The sequence below is a fragment of the Dermatophagoides pteronyssinus genome, unplaced genomic scaffold, assembly GCF_027571235.1.
Source record: "Dermatophagoides pteronyssinus isolate colony J.1.1.1.1 unplaced genomic scaffold, Derpt_VIB-CSIC_2022.12 sq0003, whole genome shotgun sequence".
Lineage (NCBI taxonomy): Eukaryota > Metazoa > Arthropoda > Arachnida > Sarcoptiformes > Pyroglyphidae > Dermatophagoides > Dermatophagoides pteronyssinus.
The window spans coordinates 1116663-1133323 of NW_027461527.1; the positions used below are offsets into that span (position 1 = coordinate 1116663).

Sequence of the window (16661 nt, forward strand, 5' to 3'; positions counted from 1 at the left end):
ATTTATTTATTTTTTTTTTTTAAAAAAAAGACAATAAAAAAAATTGCACTCAATATGCAAATCTAAAAAAAAGCGTTAACAAGATAAAATTTTTGCGAAGAAAAAAAATTTCAACTATTATGGAAATCGGATTTTTTACTATATGTTGTCGTTGTTGTTGAATAAAACAAAACTTTGAAATCGGAACCATCATCATCATATAGATTTCCGTTTTGAGATTTTAATTTCTGTTTTTTTGCATGTGTATATGACATTTGTTGCTATATATCATATATTGATATGAGAGGGAAAGGGATAGTGAACATTTCCGGGATATCACTTTGGAATGATTAGAAAAACCATCAAAAAAAAAAAATTAATGTAAAATGATGATAATGATAATGATGATCAACTTAATTATTTTATATGGACATTTCAAATATTAAAATAAAATTGATTTTAATTCAAACTATTTTCGTTGTTGTTGTTGTTGTTGTTTGATGAAATCATCATCATTCATCTGTGTTGGTTTTTCTGTGTACATATTTGATTGAAAAGGAATTTTTTTTTCAATAAAATGTTGCTACCATTACGGTTAATCAATATTATTATCTTTTCGTTTGAATTTACTTCGATAATAATAATTTTATTACAAATACAAAGATATGAATCATTATTATCATCATCATCAGATTCATTATCATTATTGGAAAATATTAATAATTCATCGATTGTAATTGGATCATGTTCACGACCAAATATACCACCAAAAGCACGAATACGTTTTGTATCCACTGAAAAGGTTAAATTTGCTGAAAATGAAACTATTTATATTATTTGTGAAGAGAATCAATTCCCACATCATGTACAAAAACGAAAATGTCGTCATGGACATTGGCATGGTAAACAGGCACGTTGTGGTAAGTTGTAATTTTTTTGAAACAAATAAATCAAAAGGAAATTAACTAATTATTCAATCAATTAATTCTCATGCGACAAACAGGTAAAGCAGTTGTAACAAAAATAAATCGATTAGAAGCAAGTGAATGTTCGGGATCGGATCAATCATTATTATCATTGAACAAGTGTGTGTTGCTGGCCTTTGGCCAGCAGCACGCCTGCTTCAGCCGTAGATTCTGGCAGATGAGCGGCTACGCCGCCCATCTCCCAAATCTTTGGCTGAAGTTTTGTTCTTGCGATCGATCCAACTATTTATTTGTTTCGGGTCTAACCGAAAATTGGTCAAAAAATACCGCTAGTGGAGAAAATCGCCAAAACAGCCAAAAATATTGGCGCTTTAGTTAGTTCCTCCCGGAAAACCTAATTGCACAAACCTAACCTAACCTGCTTAAACCAAATTTAAATTATATTTGAATATTTCCATTTTTTTGGCTATTTTTTCCTATTGAGATTTTTTGCAAGCCACAATTTTCTCTAAGGCCGCGGTCCCATAACAATGAGACCGGGGCCTAAGCGTTAACAATTGTTTCTATCCCGAGGCAATTCATGTTGCGCAAGCTGCTGCGCACATTGACTTTTTCTGCAGACCCTTTCTATCACATTTGTGTATTAAAAATTTCCTAACACATTTCTCTTGCCCTTCATTTTTTGTGCACGACACTCTCGAGAAGCTTCGCTTCTCGTGTTTATTATATAGATTTAACACAATCAGATGAAACACCATATCCATTGCCACCAAATTCATTTCATTTTACACGTGTACCGGAAAACACTGTACTTTCAGTATTCGGTTCGGATTGTTATCGTTGGAATATTCAATTTGAACAACCAGTTGAAATACAATATTTATTAATCGATATTAATATACAGAAAAATGATTTAATTAAAAAAGAACGGCCAAAAATTGATGTTAATATTAAAAATAGGTAATTAATTAATTCAAAAATTTTTAAATGTTGATAATTTAACCAAATAGTTTTATAATCAATCAAAAAAACAAAACAAAAATCAATCATCAATATAACATTGAATGACGGAAATGCAAAAGAAAATGTCAATTAGAACATACAAGCTATCAAGTAATTGAACAGGAAGAAATATTTGGAAATTATTTTTTCTGTGATTTATATGAAAATATTACTAAAAGCAATACAACAACAAATACAATGACAAAATTGATGCTCGATGATAATATTATTAAAACGGATAATATTGAATTAATTGTAAAAACAGCAAACAGTAATCTTAGTGTTGGCCTAGAAGCGGTATTTATTGGTGAAACATATAAAAAATTATTAAAACATTTGGGCAATAAATCTAATATTGAATGTGGCCGTTTAGAAATTGAACGAACAGGTGTTCTCGAACAGATTGAAATGGGACATGTTGTAATAAGCTGTAATGATTCATTTATAACTTCATCAAACAATAACAACAGGTATGAATGATGAGCAAAATCAATCATTCTATTTTTTTTTTTTTTTTTGTTCAATTATTGATTTTTTCCTATTTTTTTCTATGGATGAAAAAAAAACTTTAAAAAAAATATTATCAATTTTGGTTTGTTCAAAAATAAAGTCGTGAACTTTTCACCTGTGATGCAAATGGATTATGGCAAGGTAAATTTCCATTATGTTTACCAAAGACGACATGTTCAAAAAATGAAATTATCGAAACATTAAATCCAACAATACAATTGGAACAAATTGGTAATGTTTATTGGATAAATGATAGTGAATGGTTGGCAATTGAAAAAACATGGATACATTATACATGTGCAAATTTCGAAGGTATTATGGTTGGTAAATCGGAACGTATCTGTGTTGGAGGTCGTTGGACCAATAAAGTTCCACATTGTACAACAGGTAAATAAATAAATTTATTCACTGTATGTGGTATGGGTAAATGTACATTGGAATTTACACCCGCACACATAAACAAGATTAATGACCTTGTTGAATTTTTTAAATTTCATAATTTTATCCTGTACAATTTTTAAATTCCTTACATTCATTTATTTTTCATTATTATTATTTATTTACTATTTAGCACTTCAATCCGGTTCAATTACAATCAGTATCATTATAGTTATATTGATTATATTGATAACAATTTTTTCATTAATTGTTTATCTATCAATTCGTGCACATGGTAAAAAGATAAATAAAAAATTAGAATCAGCTAAATATGAATTAGAGGAAAAAGCATTGAATAAACAAATATCAGCATCATCGGATGGTTATTATTCAGATATTGGTTTAGAAACAATATATGAAGATTGTAAAGAAATCTATACAATGCCTGATTATGAAATGGCTGATGATAATTTTTTACGTTATGATATTGATCCGGCAAGAAGAATACAACCACAACAATTAACATCAACATCATCCGGATCATCATCATCACAACAATTTCCATCATCAATAATAAAACAATTACCAATTGAACCTGAATATCTAACAATGACTGAAGGTACATTGAATCGACCGAAAACTAAACCACCACAACCACCATCAACCATAAATTATGATGTTTATGAATATTCTATATGAAATTTAAAATCAATCATACCGGTATCGGATTGAGAAATAGAAACAAAAAAAAAACAAACATTGTAAATATCCTTAAAATTATAAATATATTGAAGAAATAAAAATGTTAACAATGCTGTCATCATTATTTTGTTTTCGGGTTTATTTTATCCATTTAATTATATTTACGCACATGTATCATATGATATCATTTGATTTGGTTTATATATTCGATTCGAATAAATAAATCATTTATTGATTGATCGATGGATGAATGATATCTTCAATATCAAAAGTATCGTTTTTTCTTTACATTATACATTTGTTCATAATCATCAAACACAACAACAACAACAACAAAAACTTTCCTTTTTAGTCAAAAAGTTTGGCAGTAAAAAAAATCTCATTTGTATTAGAAAATGATCATAATATGACCAAAATAAAATAGGATTCGCTGATAATCAATCTGATATTTATATCATTTTTTTGGTAGTGAAAATTTGTTTTGTACACACCAAAAAAAAAAACATTGTATCATTTTGAAAAACATTTGAAGAATTTCTTTGTTTTCATTATTTTTTTTCTATTTCACTTTCGATTTTTCATATCCTACAATCACCAAAATGATATGTCATTTATCATCGAATCTGATTTGAATTGAAAATGAAAATGATCAAAACAGACATCAATGTAAAAAAGCAACAACAACAACAACAACAAACCCATCAATGTCAACCATTAAATGTTGTTGCCTCTTTTTTTTCATCGGTTCTATCTGTTTGAATCTTCAATTGGTCATCATCATTATCATCATCGTCGTCGTATGGATATATAAATTAGAAACTCGTTCTTCAATCCAAAAAAAATAAATTCCTATTCAATGGATACAAGACAACTATGAAGAAGACCACTTCTATAATAAATTTTAAGAAAAACATCTCATAATACCCTCCTACACACACAGAAACATTACACGCCTTTGAATTCTACAAGATTTTCAACAAGAATGATTCGAGTATTCATTGATTCAAATGATTTTTTTTTGATTTCTTGTTCTTGTTGAAGTAAAACAAAGATAATGAATTAGTCACCATGCAACTTTTTTTCTTCTTTCACTACAGCAAAAATCTAATCACAAAATAAACAACCAACAACACACACCCGCACTCATTGTATCATATTCTTTCCTTAACATCATCAACAATGACAACGAAAAAGAAAAATTCAATTTCTCTTTTTAAATTCAATTTTTTTTCCTGTTCAAAGATATGCGATGAATTTTATTGTCTTTTTTTTTTAAAACATAGTGAATTGAATCCACAATAAAGCGAACTAACGATCGATCAATTACATTAAGCATCATCATCATCATCATCATTGAAAAGAATGGATCCATCATCATAGTGAATGAATGAATGATCATCATATACGATGATATGTATGTTGGCCAATCATAATTATCGTCACACAATTTTTCCAACTAAACTAACTACAATAACAAATGACAATAACTACGACCAAAGACGATATTGCAATAATCAAAGCAATATATATTTTTTTTTGCTTCTTTCCTATTGATACTTGAATGATACTGTTTTTTTTTCTTCTCAGAGATAGTTATTTGTTGTTATTGTTGTTGTTGATGTATGTATTTATCTTCACCCAAATGAAAAATCATTGTGCATGTACTTTGACTTTTAACCTAAAAAAATAACTTTCGATGTTTTTATTCCCCGTTTCACCGTATACACGTGTATTATCATTCAATCTCCACACATACACATTAGTGAACGAACAAAAAGAAAGCAAAAAAAACTTGCTCGACCTGACATATCCAGAGAATAATTGTTTCTGATAGGGACCCCAGAAAACAAAAAATTGTTTAGAAAAAAGATAAAGTGAAGTTAAAACCGACAAAGGTAAGCTTTCGGGTCATACAAGTAAACGTTTATATTCGCACAAACAAGTAAACAACAGACACCACCTTTTTATTTTGCTCGTTACTTCGTAAACTACCTCGACCTGCTCGTTTTTTTTTATCATCATCATCATCATTATCGACAGAAAAATCACAGAAAAAGACCACCATTTTTTTCATTATCGCGCCAGAGTATATGTTTCGCTCGTTCTCTTTCTTAACGTGTTTTTCTTTTTTTTTGTGTTGGAGTTTTTCTTCATTTCTTAAAGTTAGCTGACTTTTTTTCTACTGCAAAACAATCATTTTAAATCCCCACTTCTACTTTGACAACAACAACAACAAAAAAAAATGACCATAGAATGACCGCTTTGGTATTCAGTGTCATTTAACTGTGAACGACATATCTATTTGGATCGGTTGATTGTATGAACAGTACGAACAAAACAAAACAAAAACTTTCGGGTCAAACTGGAACTTTTTGAGTGTTATATATTGTTGGGTGGTTCACATTCCATTCAATCATTGATTGATCAATTTGAATTGATTTTGATTTTCAAATAAAAAAAGAAAAGAAAATATTTTTTCATCAACAAGTATTATGGTCGACATGACTTGAGTCGTTAATTTTCTTTTTGTATTTTTTTGTTGTTGAAAATCATCTAAATGAAGAAATGTCTCAGCTAGAAATATTTCGTCATTATCATCGAATATTTATATATTGTTTTTATTTAATATCATCACAATTATCGATACAATTAGTCAACGGTTTTATTTGTGATCAACAATGTACATGTATACAATCATCGGGAAAATTTACCGCCAATTGTACCGGCTTAAGTTTACATCGTTTACCTCAGGTAATTAATTTAAACAATATAAACAAAAACAACTTGTTGATCTATTTTGTATTATTTTTATTTTTTTAAATAAAAAATCAAATTCGAATCAGTGTACGGATTTAAATCCCGAACAACAACAACGTATGAAACAAATACAGGTTCTTTGGTTACAGCGAAATAATTTTGCTCAACTTAATAGCCATATATTTCATAATGCATGTCTTGATAATTTACAAAAAATTTATCTACAACAAGGTAATTATAAACTAATTCATTACAATAATTTTTTTTGAAAATAATTTATTTCATATTTTGTTTACATAGCTCTAATTGCCGAAATTGATGATCATGCATTCAATCCGTTGACAAATATAATTGAATTATCATTGGCTGAAAATTTTCTAACTTTGATACCTACTGTTGCATTTGAACATCTAATAAGATTACAAACATTAGATCTATCATGGAATCGAATACGTGAAGTTTCAAATAATTCATTTAACAAATTAATTAATTTAAGAAAGTTATCATTAGAACGAAATAATATTAGCTTTATTGATGTTAATTCATTTGCTGGTCTCATCAACATACAAACAATCAATCTTGCATCAAATCATTTGACCATATTGAATCCAGATTCATTCATATTCCTTAAAAATCTTCATACATTATATCTAGAATCAAATGAATGGAATTGTAATTGTCATATGCAACCATTTAAACGAATGCTCATACAACAACGAAATCGACTTCACATTATTGATCAGCCACGTTGTTCGGGAACATCGGTTATATGGAGTAATTTAGCATTGGATCATTTTCAATGTGCACCAAAAATCTATCATAATGTTTCGGATACTGATATAACGTTAAGTGAAGGTTCAACATTACGTATGAAATGTGCCATTGAAGTAGAAACATTTGGTGATCCAATTGTTGATCGTGAATATTTATCCTTATCACAAATTAATTGGTATTGGAATAATATACAGATTATGAATAATTCAAAAGGTTGTGATCATAATTGTAATAAACATATGCCAATATCACATGCACAAGAATTTCAAATCGATGAAATGATTGAAGAATTTAATCAAACAACAAAACTTAAAGTATCACAGCTAACATTATATTCAGTGATGACATTGAATGCTGGAAATTATCGTTGTAGCGTTGTTAATCATGCTGGAAGTGATGAAATGTTCTATAACGTTTATGTTGTACCATATTATTCGCATAGTACGAATTTTTTTCAAAATGATCAACATCCTAAAGTGATATCACCAGCTAATACGGCCAAACGACCATCTTCTGATTCTCAAATTTCATATAATAAAAATATTATGAATCACCAAGATGAAAGTATGTTTTTTTCCTATTGAATTCATTATTTGATAATCATTTTAATTTTCATCCATTTTATCTATATCACAGATTCTGATCATGTTTTATTCGGTTTAGTGCTTGGCATATTAAGTGGTCTTTTTCTGGTTCTAGTCATATTTAGTATTATGTTTGTTTTTTTCGTACGTAAACAGAAAGATTGTACCTACACAAGAATTGATCTTGATTGATACGGTATCCAATACCGATAATAATACATCAATCAATACATTAGATGATCCAAATCATGAAACAAATACGGAAACAACTACCGAACGGAATGCATCACAAAACGAATTTAATCCGTTATTGGTTGTAAATCCGGTAAAAAAACCACCAAGACTTGGTATACCGGATGTTAGCTCAAGTAAGTATTCTATGTCCTAAAAATTATTGAAAATACTAATTCATTTATTCATTGATTTTAGTATATTCAAGTCCATCTTGGACCTTGAATCGCACCAATACGTTGGTACACAACAATCATCATTTACATCCTGCTAATCCACATAATCTTCTTAATAACAATCATATTAATCGATCTCGTTATGCATCGTATGCAGAATCCGAACCACTTTATTCACCACTTTATAGTACATTGTATAGAAATCATCATAATCGTCATCAGATTTTGGCCAATCGAATGTTGAATAACAATAATAATATCAATAACAATGATGCTATGGCCGATACTTTCATCTCGGATACTGCATCAGAAGTTTGAATTTTTTTCCTCGAAACATTTCATTTTTTTAAAACATAATTTCATCAATAAATAATGTACAAATAAAGTTTTTGTTTTCAAATTGCATAAAAAATAGAAATCTATCTTGAAAATAAATGCCATAAATGGTTATAATAACTGATAATATTATCCATCACCAAATAAAAAAAACAGCGCGTATTCGAATTAGAATTTTAAACATCATGTCATTTACGAACATTTCAAAAAAGAAAAGAAAAAATGGTAGTAGCATGACGAAAAGCTAAATGAGGAGGCGCCATTCATGCATATCAAATAATCTTGAACATTATAAAAAATAACGTCATCGACATGCGCAAATAATATGGTTTTCTTTTAAAAATGACTTAAGCAAAACAATATCAAGCTTTATCCATGTCAAACAAAAAAAATCAAAGACCGACACAAATACAAAACGCTACAATTGGAAAATTAAAATAGATAAAAAGGGGCTGTCTTTGGCCAATCATTATTACGCTTGTAAAAAAAATCAAGTGTTGAGGAGGATGATGATAAAAAGGTGGATCATAGAATTTGATGCATCTTTTATTTTTGGAACAAAAAGTATTAAAAGTTATCGGGAGTGTTGTGAGGGTGCGTATATCTTTTTCTCTAAACCGCTTCATACATTGCAGCTTGCTCAATATTCATGTATATATTGTTGTGTAATAATTTCAAACTTATAGTATTTTATATTTTTGTAAAAGAGAGAGAGAGAGATAAAAAAATGGGACGTGTATATATAGTAGTTTAATAAAAACATAATGATAACGGTAAGCGCTTATAGCTTATTCACTCACTCACTCCAATCATTTTTTTATATACAGAATTGCTTCCTCAATCAAATTCTCATCTTTCTTTCATCTTTCATCATCATCAATATCAATATCAATATCTCTCCCTCTTATAGCTCACTCTTTCTCCTTTTTAACTTAATGTGTGTGTGATGTGAATGATGTTGAACATCAGCATCAAAACCATCCTCATCCTCCACACACACACATACACACATATACATACATCATACACACGCACATAAGATAAAGATATTTCTTTTTTTTATGGTTCCAAAAAGATTTGGATCTTTAAAATCAGTTTTTTTTGAATCATTTTGTCTGTTTGTTTACAATTTTTTTTTCTCTCTCTCTTTTTCATCATAAATGTGTGCAACAACACAACGCTAATCCGAACGGATTATCATCAATTACATCATAATAATTTATTTTATACATGAAAATTATCATTTTATTTTGTTGTTTTTTTTCTGATTTTATCATTATTTAAAATTAATCATCATCAGATTTGTTTGAATTAATTTTTTGTTGTTGTTTGCCTCCCAGTTGTGAATAATAATAATAAAAGGGGAAAAAATTTTGTGTCTTTTTTTTGAAATTATTCCAAAAATTTGTGCTGGTCAAAGTATATAAAAGTGTATGATATATATGATTTGGTCTGTTCATCATCATTTGGACATCCGTTTTGTTGACATTCATCAATGTGACAAACAAAAAAATGGGAAAAATTCTTGTATGAACTTTATTCCATTCATCTTTTTTTTAACCCGTCATAAGTTACGGGACAAAAGAAAAAGAAAAGGAGAAACGGAACAAACGAGTGCAATGGTAATTAAATATTTTCAATCATTATTTTTTTTCATTTGAATGAAAGAATTTTCTTTAGATAGAATTATTCTTATTATTATTGAATCATTATCATTATTTATTAGATAATAAACCGAATAATCAAGAATTGAAATTCATCAAAACAGTCACAAAAAAAAAAATTTCTTTTATAAATATTAAAATCACTAAATTCAATTATATAGAAACATTCCCGTGAATTTTTTTTTATTTATAAAAAAAAATCAAATTATTTAAATAATCAATAATGCATCATAAAAGAAAGAAAAAATCTATAAATAAATCGGCTAAAAAAACAACATCAAATAATAATAGCCAACAGAATAAGAAAAAGAATGCTAAAATAATAAAAAATAAAAAATCTAATCAATCTAAAGTGAAAAGAAAATCATTATCATCAACAAAAACAAAAAATGGCCCAAAAATTAAATCAAAACCGGCCATCACAAATCGATTATCAAAAGAATTGGCCTCATTATTAGCTACATCAACATCATCGTCGATGATACCGTCAACGATGATTCGTCCAACATCGATGAGAACACAATCACCAATCAAACCATCATTACCGAAACTTAAGGATTCAAAACAGAAAAAATCCAACACAAAAAATGAATCGAATGCCAAATCAACAACAATAACGCACAATAATGTAGCAAGAAAAACAACTAAAAAATTGGCCAATGTTACTATTAGTTTAAATACGAATAAAAATTCAACAAAACAGAAAATTAAAAATACAGAATCAACACTCACGACTTCGAAGAAAAATGCTAAAACATCTTCGACAATGAAAAACAAAGAAAATGTGGCTACCAAAACAACGTCAACGAAAAAAACGATACCGACAAAACCGAAATCCAATAACAAACGAATAGTCAATAAAAGAAAAAACTTAGCGGCGATAAAATCATCAATAACTACACCGACAAAGCAATCAAAATCAAAACCCGGTAAAATCGCAAACAATTTAGTGATTAAGAAATCAATAACTATAGCCAAACAAAAACAATCAAAAATATCGAAAAAACGTCGAAAATCCGGTGGTCATCGTGTGGCTAGCCTTAATGCATCAGCAAAAGTGAAATTATTAAGTGAAAATGATCAAAATAATGCGATAATAATGACCGGACAAAAAAAATTAGAGCCGCCTTTTACAAGCATTAAAAGTGATGATGATGATGATGATGATGTAGATCAAAATCGTTTGAATGTGATTGATTTCAAGCCATCATCATCTAAAAAAGTAAAAATTAATGCTAAAAGTGGTGCTAAACCCAAATCGAATACTGCCTCATCAACTGTTGTTGTATATAAAAAAGAGACTCCCAAAGCCGCCTCTTCCCCCGTATCAAAATTGAAAAATCGAAAACATTTAACAAATAAAATTGATAAAAAATTAATCAAGCAAAAATCTACATCCGGTAAAAGTTGTAATAAAAATGAAAAAGTTAATCAAATAAAAACCAAAACAACAGCCGTAGTGACAAAGAAAAAATTAACAAATAATCGTAAGAAAAAAAAGAAAAAGAAAACGATCGATCCGGATATAGAAATAATCGATACACGAAGAAATAAACGAATGGCAAGTTTAAATGCATCGGCTATGATGGCCGCTACATTTTCACCGGAAAAAGAACGTCGATTAGTATTGGCCAGTGCAAAACCATTGCTGAAATCCTCATCAAGTGATCCTCATCATAATAATAATCATCAAACATCATCGAATCCTAATTCACCACATTTATGGTCGACAACAACACATCATAGTAGTACGGTTGAAGAACATATCGAAATGACAACTGTCAAAACGACGGTCAAATTACGACATGATAATACAACCGTAGTAGAAACGACAACAACAACACAGCAACGTATTGAACAGCAAAAGAATCTATTGAATCAATCATCAAATAAAAAAAGAAAAAATGAATCAACCATAAATAAACGACCATCAACGTCGAAAAAACGAAAAACAGCAAAAAATAATCAAATGATTGATGCAACAAGTGCACAATTATCATCGAATACTATTGCCACCCCTTCCTCTTGTTCTCATCCCTCTTCGCCGGTTACAATAACAACAACATCATTATCGCCAACTATTTCAGCATTTACGCCTTGTCCATCTGGTTCATCAACGCCATTAATTATTCCAACTGTAACACATCCTCCCCCACATTCACAAGCTTTAGATTTGATATATCAAGTTCCTTCTCATTCTCATCATCATCTTACTACATCTCAATCATTACCTGTTACTAGTTCAACTTGTATAAATTCAACAAATATCGATGCAAATTCATTAATGATGGCAAATAAAAAGAAAAGTAGATCAAAGAAAAAGCAAAAATCACCGCACATTCAATCAACAACAGCAACAGCACAAACATCTCCAACAATTAATCAACCATCAAATTCATCGATAATGAAAAAATATTACCGCAAAATTGAAACACGTACAGTAGAACATCAATCATCAGAGGCAGCAGCCATAGCAAAAGTCACAACAGCAACAACGTCCAATATTATACAGCAGCATAATCCTAGAACAAATTTTTATCATCCAAATACAAATGCTATTGTACCGCCCAATGGTATGATGACATTTTCATCATTACCACCATATAATGCTATCGTTGGTGGTAATTATATAAATCCATCATTCATTAAACCATATAATCAACATACAGCAACGACAACAACATTGATACCAACAACAGGCAATCAAACATTTGGTTCGAATCATTCACATGCAACACCTTATCCATATCCATTTCCATTATCACAACCATATAGCCTTTATAATCCGGCCACTGTGTCAACAGTACCATTCCAGTTGATACCATTTGGAAATGCTAATAATAGTGGTCATGTTTTTGAACAACCAACACCAATAACAGGTAGTCATCCATTTATATCACCTCAACCATTCATAGCTGCATCACCACCAACAATTTACCCATATATCAACTCGCCATTTACACCAGCTGCTACACCGATTCCGGCTATTGGACAATTTTTTCATCTACCAACTGCCATGCATCAACCAACAACAGCTAGTCCATTTTTAGGTGTACATTATCTAGCTGGATCTAATCCGATCGGTGTAGCCGTACCACCAAGATATCCAGCACAATCCCCTAGTTGCCATTATTCGCATCCATCTTCAACATCAAATCAATCATATCTAAATGTATTTACGGGTAGTGGGTATACGCCTCCGTCATCATCATCATCATCATCATCTTCGTTATCCTCAAACATAACTAATAATCAAAGTGATCGGATTATTTATCCAGTATCGTTTCATCCTCATTCTGGTCGAATATCATCATCATCGTCCACATCAACTTCATCAACTGTTGATACGGCAACGTCTATGAATATAACACGTCCTTCAATTGTCACTCATCATTCACAGCCACAGATCATCAATTTTAATGGTACCACAAATAATGTATCAATGCCATCGGCTTTAAATCCAATTTCAAATGTCCTACCGTATGGATTGTTTCGTCCACAATCATCATCAAATATATCGATACCAGTATCAACATCATCATCATCGGCTGCTCCAATATCATCATCAATTCGTCCATCTGCATTGAATTTTTTAAATTCAAATTTCATACCATCACAACAACAAACGCCTACATTTTTTGTTCAGACACGTATACAACCACCAGATTTGTCATCATTACAATCAACATTAACAATAAATTCTTTAAAAAAGAAACCGACAATGATGAAATCAGCATCAAAAACATTAAAAAATTCAAAAAATAATCAACGTAGAAACGGTGTTGTCGATAATGATTTATTAAAACAAATCAGTGTTGATAATGAAAATGGAAATGGTAGCGATGGAGGCGAGATTTGTCATACAGGAAATTCAGTATTGAATAAAAAACGAAATAAACAATTATTGATTGTAAATTGTGAAAAAAATTCATCAAACAACGGTAAATCAAAACGAAAAACGAATACTATTGCAAATTCCGATCATACTTTACCGAATGGTTTCAATGAAACGTTGATAGCTGCTGCTGGTGGAAAAAAATCGAAATCAAATCTTACAAATGAATCGAATGGCAAAAATTTATTGCTAGAAAATGGGATTGGTACAACCACCAATACTACCGTAGCATCATATTCAAAAAAACGCAATAATCTTTTATTAACGACATCGGTTTTAGCAAATAATTCGAAAAACAATAACAATAATGATAAAGTAATTGATGAATCCAATGAAAACGTATCACCATCAACAACGACAAATAATTGTGAATTTCGTTGCGTAATGAACAAACGAACAAATCGGCGACCAATCATACATGGTTGGTCATGGGAAGGTGAACCAATAGAAAAGTATATTTTTATCAATGTAAGTAATCATTATAAAAATGACAATAATTATATAATTCAATTATAACGGTTTTTTTTAAAAAATTTCATTTTTATTAAATTATTTATTATCAATTAGAATGATGAACAATCATATCGACGTAAATGTTATCCAGCAATCAAGCATAATGAAGGTGAAACTATACGACCTGGTGATTGTGTACTACTTAAAAGTGGTCCAAGAAAAACGGATCTACCATTTGTTGCTAAAATAACATCATTATGGGAATCACCCGAAAGTAAGTCTATTTTTTTATTGTTGTTATATCGTATGTTTATAAATGTTGATGATTTTTTTTCAATTATATTTTGATTATTTTGTTTTAAAAAAAAATAACAGAAGAAATGATGATGAGCTTACTTTGGTATTATCGACCTGAACATACAGAAATTCAGGATATTCAATTTATATCGGGTGAAATTTATGCCTCAAGACATCGTGATGCAAATAGTGTTGCCTGTATTGATGATAAATGTTTTGTACTTACATATAATGAATATTGTCGCTATAAACGACAAAAATGTCGACAATTACAATCATTGGCATTTTTACAACCAGATTTGACTGCTATGATTGTACCAAATGGTGAACCATGGTCTGGTGATGAAAATCAACCAACAAATGATCAATATCAACAGCAACAAATAAAACGTTCACAACGAGTAGGTGATAATAATCATTTACCACCATTGAATACATTACCAGAGCTTGTTTTCTGTTGTCGTAAAGTCTATGATTTTCGACAGAAACGAATACTTAAAAATCCGAGCTATGAATCTAGATATAAATCCAGTGCTTAATAAACTAAACACATCTTTTACTATTTTCAATCACTAACTGAGTGTTTGAAAAGAAATCAATTTCAGCTTAATTACCTTTTTTTGTTGTTGTTGTTTTGTTATTTAAAACAGAATTATAGTCTTTCGTTTTGATTTGTATAATAAAAAAAAATTAAGAGAAAAAAATGAGCTAAGTTTTTTTTCGCCTATTGAAATTTCATTTTATCAAAGTAATTTTTTTGAATAAAAAAAAATCAGTCATCATTATTTATAAATTATATTTATTGAAGAAAAAAGAAAATCTATATATTTTACCGAAAACAAAGGAAAATTATTTATAATTTTAAAATAAAATAGTCATTATATCATGAATGTCGTCATCATCAGAATAATTAACCAGAAGAATCATCTAATCACACAATCATCTAAAAAGAATCCGAATTTTGATTCATTGTTATAAGTTGCCTTTTTTTTCTACCGATAAAAAGAAAGACAAACACACACACACACACAGATAAAAATTGAAATTTTTCAACATTTTTAATCTCTAAATTCATTCGAATTTAAATGATGTGATTTTATTTTATTTTCTTTTTCATTTGAAATTTACAAACACACAAACACAAAAACACATAATTTCCATGTAAAATAATCATTTGTTGTACATTCGAAATGTATTTTAAAAAAAATGTACAGCATCTGTATTCTTTATCGAAACAAAACAAAACAAAACAAAAAAATTCTGGTAAAATTCTTTGTATAAACACCGATTTACCCACTATATTTGCATTCACATTAGGTTTTTTTTTCTGTTTCATTCATTTGGGATAGGTGCAACATTCGATAATCATCATCATCATCATCATCATCGAGCAACAAGTTTGAAATGTGAATCGGAAAATTTCTATTTCTATTCATTGATTTATAAATCTCATTATGAATTAGTCAAAATTTTAGTTATTTTTTCAACAACAAAAAAAAATTTTTGTATCCATAATATTTCACATACACACACACACACAAAATAATTGTTTGTTATTCTTGTTTTAAAATTTTCAAAACGAATCAATTCTCTCCCCACCACACACAAACACGCACGCACCTTTATATTCTAAAATAAATTTGAAAATTTGAAAAAAAAATTAATTTTATTCCATTTTGAGTTTTTTGATGATAATTTTTTTTAAAGTTCCTAAAGAATTTGAAAGAAAATCGAGCATGCGTTCTCGATTGTGAAATAGTTATTATTCTTTTAGCTTCGAATTCACGGTCATCAGAATAAGATATGGATTGATATAAATCATTCCATCGATGCATGTATACAATCGAGCCAATTTAATAGAAAAAATCAAATATTTTGATTACAAAATGACAATGATCTTTCAATATGAAAAATGACGGTTGATTGAACCACCATCAACAACCCTCGAATACATACCTCACCAATCATACAATGGTAATAGTTGTTTATCGAGGAGG

General features: G+C 29.3%; 3 protein-coding genes across 3 annotated transcripts; all 3 read left to right on the plus strand.

Annotated features, from left to right (window-relative positions):
* Positions 1 to 441: 441 nt before the first annotated feature.
* On the plus strand, positions 442 to 3615 carry LOC113797919 (uncharacterized). The gene is made up of 6 exons (XM_027348389.2): positions 442 to 899; positions 983 to 1060; positions 1637 to 1865; positions 1988 to 2377; positions 2518 to 2804; positions 2989 to 3615. Exons 1-6 carry the CDS (start codon positions 557 to 559, stop codon positions 3492 to 3494), a joined length of 1833 nt encoding a protein of 610 aa, XP_027204190.1. The 5' UTR covers positions 442 to 556; the 3' UTR covers positions 3495 to 3615.
* Positions 3616 to 4046: 431 nt separating this feature from the next.
* LOC113797908 (uncharacterized) lies at positions 4047 to 8437 on the plus strand. The gene is given in 6 exon segments (XM_027348372.2): positions 4047 to 6248; positions 6341 to 6485; positions 6555 to 7592; positions 7665 to 7768; positions 7770 to 7980; positions 8042 to 8437. Coding segments are annotated over 6 exon segments (1980 nt in total). The 5' UTR covers positions 4047 to 6062; the 3' UTR covers positions 8338 to 8437.
* Positions 8438 to 9014: 577 nt separating this feature from the next.
* Positions 9015 to 16328, plus strand: LOC113797865 (uncharacterized). Its single transcript, XM_075825242.1, has 5 exons — positions 9015 to 9128; positions 9183 to 9977; positions 10082 to 14382; positions 14482 to 14641; positions 14743 to 16328. Exons 3-5 carry the CDS (start codon positions 10243 to 10245, stop codon positions 15201 to 15203), a joined length of 4761 nt encoding a protein of 1586 aa, XP_075681357.1. The 5' UTR covers positions 9015 to 9128; positions 9183 to 9977; positions 10082 to 10242; the 3' UTR covers positions 15204 to 16328.
* Positions 16329 to 16661: the final 333 nt, after the last annotated feature.

What these genes read in the sequence shown, in the direction of transcription:
- LOC113797919 (XM_027348389.2), top strand. Translation starts at nt 557, where the DNA reads ATGTTGCTACCATTACGGTTAATCAATATTATTATCTTTTCGTTTGAA. An exon ending in GATGTTAATATTAAAAATAG is followed by an intron (nt 1,866 to 1,987) that starts GTAATTAATTAA and finishes GAAATGCAAAAG; the next exon opens with AAAATGTCAATTAGAACATA. An exon ending in AGTTCCACATTGTACAACAG is followed by an intron (nt 2,805 to 2,988) that starts GTAAATAAATAA and finishes TTTACTATTTAG; the next exon opens with CACTTCAATCCGGTTCAATT.
- LOC113797865 (XM_075825242.1), top strand. Translation starts at nt 10,243, where the DNA reads ATGCATCATAAAAGAAAGAAAAAATCTATAAATAAATCGGCTAAAAAA. An exon ending in AAAAGTATATTTTTATCAAT is followed by an intron (nt 14,383 to 14,481) that starts GTAAGTAATCAT and finishes ATTATCAATTAG; the next exon opens with AATGATGAACAATCATATCG. An exon ending in ATTATGGGAATCACCCGAAA is followed by an intron (nt 14,642 to 14,742) that starts GTAAGTCTATTT and finishes AAAAAATAACAG; the next exon opens with AAGAAATGATGATGAGCTTA.